The sequence below is a fragment of the Lactuca sativa genome, chromosome 4, assembly GCF_002870075.4.
Source record: "Lactuca sativa cultivar Salinas chromosome 4, Lsat_Salinas_v11, whole genome shotgun sequence".
In the NCBI taxonomy this organism is placed as follows: Eukaryota; Viridiplantae; Streptophyta; class Magnoliopsida; order Asterales; family Asteraceae; genus Lactuca; species Lactuca sativa.
Genome location: NC_056626.2, coordinates 147,653,367 through 147,662,937, shown reverse-complemented (window position 1 = coordinate 147,662,937; position 9,571 = coordinate 147,653,367). Strand labels below are relative to the sequence as shown.

The 9,571-nt window shown below is 40.5% G+C and overlaps 2 protein-coding genes across 2 annotated transcripts; both read left to right on the top strand.

Annotated features, from left to right (window-relative positions):
• The first annotated feature begins 1,203 nt into the window (after positions 1–1,203).
• LOC111892245 (multiple RNA-binding domain-containing protein 1) lies at positions 1,204–1,575 on the top strand. The gene has a single exon (XM_023888315.1). It carries the CDS (start codon positions 1,204–1,206, stop codon positions 1,573–1,575), a length of 372 nt encoding a protein of 123 aa, XP_023744083.1.
• Positions 1,576–5,057: 3,482 nt separating this feature from the next.
• Positions 5,058–5,756, top strand: LOC111892246 (uncharacterized). The gene has a single exon (XM_023888317.1). The coding sequence runs from the start codon at positions 5,058–5,060 to the stop codon at positions 5,754–5,756; it is 699 nt and encodes a 232-aa protein (XP_023744085.1).
• The last annotated feature ends 3,815 nt before the right edge of the window (positions 5,757–9,571 follow it).

Genomic DNA, 9,571 nt, shown 5'->3' with positions numbered 1-9,571 from the left:
TTCTCAGTGTGCTGACAATATTGGTTACCTTCGCGGTGAACTCGTCAATACTCTCTGATTCCTTCATATTTAAGGCCTCAAATTCAGTCTTCAACGTCTGAATTCGTGCAATTTTCACCCTGTCTGCCCCTACAAACATAACCTTCAGTGCTTCCCAAGCCTCTTTTGCGGTCTTCTTCTCAGCTAGCACCATCAGTAGATCCTCAGGTATACCCTGATAGATTGCGGCTAGGGCCATGTTGTCTTTCTTTGCTTCAACAACGGTATTAGGCGTTCTAGGCTCCACCGCATCCCAGACACCCTGTGCCAACATAAAAACCCTCATTTTAATTGCCCATGCGCCATAGTTGGTTTTTGACAGCATCGGATAGTGCAGTGTAACATTTCCTTCTTTCTCACCGTTTCCATTTCCACTTCCAGAGCCGATCGTCATATCTTCTTTGGACTGATACTTTGGCATACGCCCCACAGATTTCGCTCTGATACCAAATGTTGGTTTTTCACAAACCACAACTTAATATAACAGTAAGAGAAAAGAGATTTGGGACAGAAGACCTTTTGAAGCTTAAAGCTTTTTTTATTGTGAATTGATTGTGCAGAGGAGATAAAAAACACAGTACATATGCATGTTTAATTTTAAACTACTTCACCTACGACTAATATGCAACTAACTCCATCTAGCATGAGACCCGGACTTCATAGCCTACATGGCTTTGATTTATTCTTGTTGACTAATAAAACGTGCATAAATAAACACTTAATAAAAATAAGAATTATAATAACAATGTAAAGTTGCCACTGAATCTTTGAATCTTTTATCTTTCATTTGGCATCTCATAGTGGATGTCACACACAAGATGTACAGGCTCTATGAGTTTGAAATAATGATTAGTTAACCCCGATGTGTGGTTTATTGTTTAAAGGTTTCACGAGGGGTGATCATAGAATGCATGCCCAGGGGTAGTCTGGTCCTTTTCGTAAAAGACAAGTTCCTTTCAGGTTGAAATCAAGAAGAGGTGGACAGGGTCAAGAACGTGTTTCTCAAAGGCACATAAAAATATGCATCATATAGCCTTGATAGTTATGCTAGCCTTGTTACTTTTCATTATTTTTCATTCAAGAAAAAAGGATTATAGATAGAAGGGTTGATCTATTCGTTGTCAAATGTCCTTGCTTAAAAAAATCAAACAACAGACTTCAAGAATGCAGAGCGACATAGGCTGGACCGAGGTTCGCCGGAAACGGAGACCAAACAACAATCACAAGAAGGAAGTGGAAACAACATACTTCGTAACAAACGTCCCTAGAACAGCGACGAAAAGAGAAGTATGGAAGACATATGCAGGCTTCGGAAGGCTGTCCGATGTATACATGGCGAACAACCGGGGGAAGAACGGGGAATACTTTGCGTTTATTCGCTTTTTGGGAGTGGAACATGCCAGAATGTTGGAACGACAATTGGACGGGCAGACGCTCAGGGGCAGGACCCTTGAGGTGAACCTCTCCCTGCATGAGAGGAAAGAACCACCAGGCTGCAATAATAAGAATAATAGCAACGACGGAAAGGGACACTAAGTCACACCGGCAGCCAACCAACCTGAAAAACACACGGGTAGAACCAGCCTACGAGAGCATCTCCTATGCAGACCTGATGAAACCTGTTCCCACACCGTCACTGGTTGCACACCTACCTGGGTCGGCCGCCACTCCCGACTCCCATTACGCTATACCATGAACCTGTAACAAAAAGTTGGTTGAGCAAAACAAAACTTGTTGGGGAAGCTGTATCACTTGACCACCTTGGGCACCTCCCCAAGTTACTTCTTGCCAAAGGAGAAACTAGAATCGAGATAAAATATCTTGGAGGGCTACTGGTACTCATCCTATTTGATCACTCTGTTGCAGCAAAGGAATTCATGGCAAATGAGTACAAGTGGAAGGATCACCTCAAGTGGATTAACTGGGGAGACAAGACGGAAACACACTCTGAACGGGTGGCATGGATTCAAATCGTGGGCTTACCATTACACCTATGGGGAGAACACAACTTCAACACATTATCCAGAAGTTTTGGACGAACGATTGCCCCTACAATGACCTCCCCAATCGTGTCGACCTGTCACACGCCAAGATTGGCATCCTTACCACCAAAAGGACCCGAATTAACGAGGAGATCCATGTCGCCTTTGATGGAAAGGTATACACGTTGGGAATTATTGAGTTCGATGAAGATTGGTTCCCATTCAGATTTGATCCCTCTGAAGACTATCTCATTGCCCCCATGAACCAAGAAGTCAACCAGGAAGAACCCCCAGTCCAAACCTCGGCATATGAAAACACAGATAAACACATGAGAGAGGTGAACGAAGAAAGATCAAATAAAACTATAGAAGAAGAAATGGAAGAAGGGGGAGATCTGGACGAAAACACAATACATTGACAATGAAACAACGAATGGTGACGGTGCCCTGGGAGAGGTGACCGGCGAAACAGAGGTTCCGATGGATACTAGGGTTCCGACGCAAGAAAACGAACCGTTAGGCGTGGGAGGGGGAGAGTCAGATAGGGAAGACACGATAGCGGTGACAGAACCAATGTACAAACGCAATACCTGGATACATATACATGCCTCGCCACCCCAACCAGTGCAGCCCCAAATACATATGGGCCAAGTAATGGGCTACTCCCCATCGAGTGCTTTGGGACCTTTCCCTCTACATCCTTTAGACTTTATGAAAGCAAGTCACAATGGGCTGGTGAGTCCACAGGAAAAAGGAGAAGACTTGTAAGCCTGCAACGGAGAAACATAATCTCGCTATCCACACCGATACTAGACTCATCCAAGAACATCCTGAATGTTCCATCACCTAATAACCCGATCTTGCCCCGCAATGTACCGTTACCAGAATCACCCACTAACAGTGGCGAATCCCTTGACCTCAACACCCCCCAGTTAGAGACCCACAATCTTCGGATACTGAAATCAATGTATCAGAATTACAAAGAACGGCAGAAATTGGGGTGGAACTGGGGTTCAACATCACCCCAGATGATCCCATCCTATGTGATGTCATGGGCGAACCTGGTGAGCACACTATTCCCTAATGAATTGTATCAGCCTAAACATTAGAGGGATCGGCGAAGAACAAAGAGTCCGATGGGTCAAGAGACTAAAGATCAGAAACAACGCCTCCTTCGTAGGTATCCAGGAAACGAGTTGTTCGACTTTAATGCAATCAATGTTTAAGGTTGTTGGGATTCTGATGAGTTTGGTTGCTTAGCTACTCAATCTATAGGTAGATCTAGTGGGTTACTAAGCATATGGGACTCCACCCAATATATTGTATCTGAAACGATCAAATGACGACATTTTTTAATCATAATTGGGAACTGGGTGGGGATTCCTGGTGACACGATAATGGTCAACATATATGGTCCACATGCTCCAAAGGAAAAGAAACATCTGTGGAATGATCTATTGCAAATAAAAAGGGCGAAACAAGGTACATGGATCCTTTTTGGCGATTTTAACACTGTGAGGCGTAGTGAAGAAAGAATCAGGTAGCACTTTTGTTCCTCTTCAGCATTCCATTTCAACCGATTCATTACCGAGGCAGGGCTCCACGACATTAAAATTGGGGGCAACAGATTCACCTACTGCTGCCAAACGGACTTTAAACTAAGTAAACTTGACAGGTTCCTGGTATGTGATAATTTCCTAAACCTCTTCCCTTCGGTCTCCGTGACTGCTCTCCCACGGGAATTATCCGATCACTGCCCGATTGCACTACGAACCTCTCTATCGGATTATGGTAAACCCCCGTTTCGGTTCTTCAACTCTTGGATGTTACGTGACGGCTTTGATGATATAGTTCAAAAGGCTTGGGTGGATTTCAGGGGTTTTGGTACTCCTGATACTTATTTGAAATCAAAGTTGAAGTTTCTAAAAAACGAAATAAAAAAAGTGGAAAGCATCAGATCACCCCAAAGAAATGCAAGAATTCCAACAGATCAAGGTGAGAATGCAGGAACTTGACTTAGCAGCTGAGTCCTGGGACCTCAGCAACTCGAAACTTGAAGAAAGGAGATGGGGGTTCAAAAAAATAATTGAACTTGAGAAATTTGCACTATCCGACATCAAGCAACGAGTAAAAATCAAGTGGACCGTTGATGGCGACGAGAATTCTTCATTTTTCCATGGATTCATTAACAACAAAAAAAGGAAGAACACTATTTCGGGACTCTCAATTGATGGCAGATAGGAAACACGACCAGAGGCAATCAAACAGGAAGTTTTCAACTTCTACAGACATAAATTCAAGGAAAGGTGGCCATCAAGACCAAAGCTCACCAACCCAAACTTTTCAACCTTAAACCCTGCTGATAGTACCAAACTTGAAGCCCCCATCACAACAAACAAAATAAAAAATGTCATTTGGGACTGTGGGTGTGAAAAGGCTCCTAGGCCAGACGGATATTCCTTCAAATTCTTTAAAACGTACTGGGGAATGCTGAAATCGGACATAATTATGGTGGTCAAACACTTTGAAAGAACTGGGAGATTTGGAATTGGTTGCAACGCCTCATTCCTTACTTTGATCCCAAAAATCAAAGACCCGCTCTCAATTGGGGATTTCCGACCAATATGCCTCATTAGAAGCATATATAAGATTATTGCAAAGATCCTCGCCAATAGACTAAAACAAGTCATTGGTCAATGTATTGGATATGTTCAAACCGCCTTCATTGAAGGAAGAAATATTTTGGATGGACCACTCATAATCAATGAGCTTTGTTCACGGACAAAGAAGGAAAAGGAGAAAATGTTATTATTTAAAGTAGACTTTAATAAAGCATTTGATACGGTAAACTGGGAATACCTCGACCATATCCAAATGCAGATGGGATTTGGCGAAAAATGGAGGGGATGGATCCAAGGATGTCTAAAAACATCAAGAGCATCGGTTCTCGTCAATGGGGCACTGACAGACGAATTTGAGTTCGAGCAAGGAATTTGACAAGGTGATCCACTATCACCATTCCTTTTCATCATTGCGATGGAAGGACTGCATATTGCCATGAATGGGGCGTGTGAGAAAGGGATTTTCAAAGGATGGCAAATTCCAAATGACAATCGATGCGTGTCTCATCTCTTTTATGTGGATGACGCACTCTTTGTGGGAGAATGGAGTGCTGAAAATATAAAAAATCTCGCAAGGATTCTCCGATGCTTCCATGTATCCTCGGGTCTCCAAGTCAACTTCAACAAATCTCGAGTCTTTGGGGTTGGGGTCGAGCCTCAGGAAATAGCTAATCTTGCTGCACCACTTGGATGTGAACCTGCTAAACTCCCATTCACATACCTAGGTGTCCATGTGGGGGCAAACATGAACCTCAAAAAGCATTGGCGCCCTGTAATTGAAAGATTCCGCTCAAGACTTAGCTCATGCAAATCCAAGACGCTGTCACTAAAGGGACGCCTTACACTATCCAAGGTTGTCCTTGGCAGCTTACCCACCTTTTACTTCTCACTGTTTGTTGCCCCTGCAGGTGTCATTAAAACTTTGGAAAAGCTTCGTCGGAATTTTCTCTGGGGTGGTGCGGAGGAATCGAGGAAGATAAATTGGGTCAATTGGCAGAATGTATTATCCCCAAAAAACGTAGGTGGGCTTGGACTTGGATCGCTGAAGGCACTTAATTTAGCCCTGATCCTGAAATGGTGGTGGCGACTCAAGGTTGATGGAACAAGCCTATAGAGCAGGCTCCTAAAAGGAATTCACAATCTATATAATAAACCGGCAGATTACATGTTCAAAAAAACATTAACTGGAGTATGGAAAAATGTGGCGGGAATTCGTAAGGCGCTAGCATAACTAGACATCAACATTGATGATGTATTTGTTAAAGATGTTGGATCCGGCGAAGACACTATGTTCTGGCATGATAGGTGGAACCGGGTCGCAACACTGAAAGATTCCTTTCCAGAGCTCTATAAATTGAAAATGTACAAGAGATGCAAAGTCTCTGATCGAGTAACCATTGATGGTATGGTTTGGAGCTGGAAATCAAACCCTACCTCAACTGATGAAATAAGCCAACTCGAGGCGATCATTGCTCGGGCCGAAGTCCATCACCCATTCCCCAGGCGAGATAAATGGATTTGTAATCTCTCCCATGATGGTACATTCCAGGTGAGGGCACTCAGATCACAAATTGACGGAAGGAATCAAATTAGTGATGAGGTAGTGATAGATTGGATACATGACATTCCAATAAAGGTGAGTTGCTTTATGTGGAGGGCAGTTCTAGATCGACTGCCTACTGCTACAGCCCTAATCAGACGTGGCATTCAACTCCCATCCCCTACATGCACCTGGTGTGGATTAGAACCTGAAGACACAAACCACGTGATTCTCCGATGTCCAAAAGTTGTGATGGTATGGGAATGGATATTTCGGTGGTGTGAGATTCCTGACTTGCATTTCACACATATAAGAGACCTGGTGGAATTCACGTCCAAATGGGGAACATGTCATAAAAAACGGAGGACTCTAATTGTTATTTGCTATGGGACAGCATGGTTCTTATGGAAGGCACGATGCGACTGGACCTTCAAGAAAACTCGATCTTCACCTGCTGTGGTGGCTGATATGGTCAAATCGACAGTCTTTACATGGATCAAACATAGGAGATTTAAATGCACATTTCGCTGGATGGATTGGTGTGTAAACCCTTTTAAATGTGTATAAACATGGAATCTCATATCATGTAAACTATAAAAGTGATCCATCCCCCTTACTAGCATCTTGCTAGGTTGGGTGTTTTAATAAAATTTGTCGGTTCAAAAAAAAAGTCCTTGCTTAAAGTCTTTGCAAAGTTTGTTTTTAACATCAAAAGCAAAGGGATGGTCATCTCATTCATATTTCTTTAAAATGACAAAGAAAATAAAAGGTATTACCTTGAAAATTATATATATATATATATATATATATATATATATATATATATATATATATATATATATATGTGTGTGTGTGTGTGTGTGTGTGTGTGTGTCTTAAGGCCGTCGTAAGGACGACCCAGTATCGTCATGTATTATATAGGAGGGTGACGTTTAAATGAAGTCATCTTTATTGATGATGCTTAAATATATAAAAGAGTAACTCATTCAAATATAAGTATGCATGTATACAAATTAATTCCATCGAAGGAAAATCTAAGCAAAGAGAGAAAATTTTGTGCAACCATTCTTGTATAACCATGACTCCATGAGAAACAAAGGCATACTCAATAATGAATTGTCGTATGTGCTTAATAATTAGAATGGAACCCAAAAATCTAGAGTCCGGACCATATTGAATCAAACAATCAAATCAAAAACTGATTCTATATATTTAATAATTCATCATTTTAACATCATATTAATATTTTTCAACTTAACCACTTACACTGCTACATTATTTCAAAGAAATTTATTTAACGAATTAAATAAAATCTAGTAACTACAATAAGTTTAAATTTTGACATATTTGGTGGAACCAATCCCCGGATAAAGAAATTGCTGTGAAATAGCAACAAAATTACGCATAACTAACAAAATTGGAATACTTAAATTCAATCTAAAACATAATTGTGCTAGTTCATTGGTACTCCAAGAATATATAAAGCATATTTCAATGACCAGGTAGTCTCTAGACAACCCGTTCAGGAAATCTACATCTCATGAGTTGAAACAAACCTCACGAATATCATCAACATCCTAAAAAGTTATGAAGTTGTTTAATCATAAATTACCTTTGCTCTCATAGGATATTACAGTCCGGAAATCTCCAACATTACTTTAAATGCCTCGGAGGTTCCAACTGTAATAATCATTAGCATTGAAATATATAAGGGTATTAAAAGGTTAGAACATCACATTGCTAATAATGCAGGTGATGGGTTATAAGCAAAACATCATTCCTATGGTGTACATGCAAACCTTAATAGCTTTTGGATCTAGTTTGTCTAATGAACATGCAATTGAATATCCAAAGCTATAAACCCTAGATCTAGCATGCAATTAATCATATTAACATAAGATTGGGGTTTAGATCTTACCTTGATTGTTATGTAGCAATAACAATCTCAAATCCTCCTCTATAATGGCTTTGGAAAGCTTAGAGTCACAAGTGTCACTCCTCTAATGGCTCACAAACACCAAGAGCAAGAGGATGAAGAATGATAAGAGAGGAGGCACCCAAAAACGTGTAGAAACCCTAAGGAATTTGTTGGCCACGTTTTTGGTGCCCTAGGGATCCTTAAATAGTGAGGCTATTAGGGTTATCTAACAAGGAAACCCTAATTTGACTGCTTAGGCCCTAAGCAACCCATGGACTCCTTCTTTAGAGGCCTTGGACGATTTCTAATGGGTTTCCCCATAGAATTCGTCCACTCCACCCTTTACGGAGTCCATTAGCCCAATATTCAACTATCACACAATTGACAGTTCTAGTCCCCTTTATTTAATTAATATCTTTTAGCCACAAATTAATTCTTATTAATTCTTGACTAATATTAATTAAACAATATGATTTCTCCTTTAATATATTATTCTCATAATATATTAATAAATTATAATTAATCCTCTCTCTCCATAATTCATCCTATCAAGTTGCTTTGGTGAAGATAACCCAAAAGGACCATGCACCATCGGGTCAAGTACATACCAAAATAGTTATGGACTTAGACACTAATCCAACAGTCTCCCACTTGGATAAGTCTAATAACTATTCTACGCATGACTTCATATCCTGATCTGCAATCATAGCTTTCAAAAGCCGTTGTGAACTCTGATCTTATCAGATACACGTGTCCTTTAGATAAGGGATCATATATTCCTCCATTCTAGATATCGTATAGACTGAGTCATGGATTTAAACCATTCTCTCTATACTGTTTCCTGATTTCCGATTTATGACGACTGACAACAGACTACAATTGAACACATCAAATTAGTCCCGGCTTGGCCAATCGCTTATATGTCATCACTAAATCATCGAGGGGCCCACAAATATCGCTTTCATCCCACTTTGGATAAAAGGAACAGATAAACTTTGATTCAATGCTTGCTTGCACTCACTCACCGAATCACACACAACAATATGTTTTATGACACCAAATTACTGGTGCGTTTACATATTATCAATGTGTAACCAACTCGCAAGATATAACTCACACATCTTGGTTTCAAGAATATAAGATATTACCGTCTCACCAATCACTCGTGATAAAATTCATGAAGTGATCCAAGTGAGTGTGGGTTTAATCCAATGCTCAAATCATATTCATAAGCACCCATGAACGTTGCAGCAAACATTTGCTTATGTCTAATACACTTTAGACAATCCACACACCAATTCATAACAGTCTTCATTCATACCTACTTCCAACATATGAACGACTATGGTCCGTTCGAATAATTTGATTGTTCTGAACCAATTTAATTATTCAGGAAGTCAAAACATGCAAAGTGAAACACAAGAATAATACTAATCTCATATGGCCCCAAACACTGGGTATAAATAAAACA

Excerpts from the sequence above, each read along its gene's own strand:
- LOC111892245 (XM_023888315.1), top strand. The coding sequence starts at position 1,204 with ATGCAGAGCGACATAGGCTGGACCGAGGTTCGCCGGAAACGGAGACCA.
- LOC111892246 (XM_023888317.1), top strand. The coding sequence starts at position 5,058 with ATGGAAGGACTGCATATTGCCATGAATGGGGCGTGTGAGAAAGGGATT.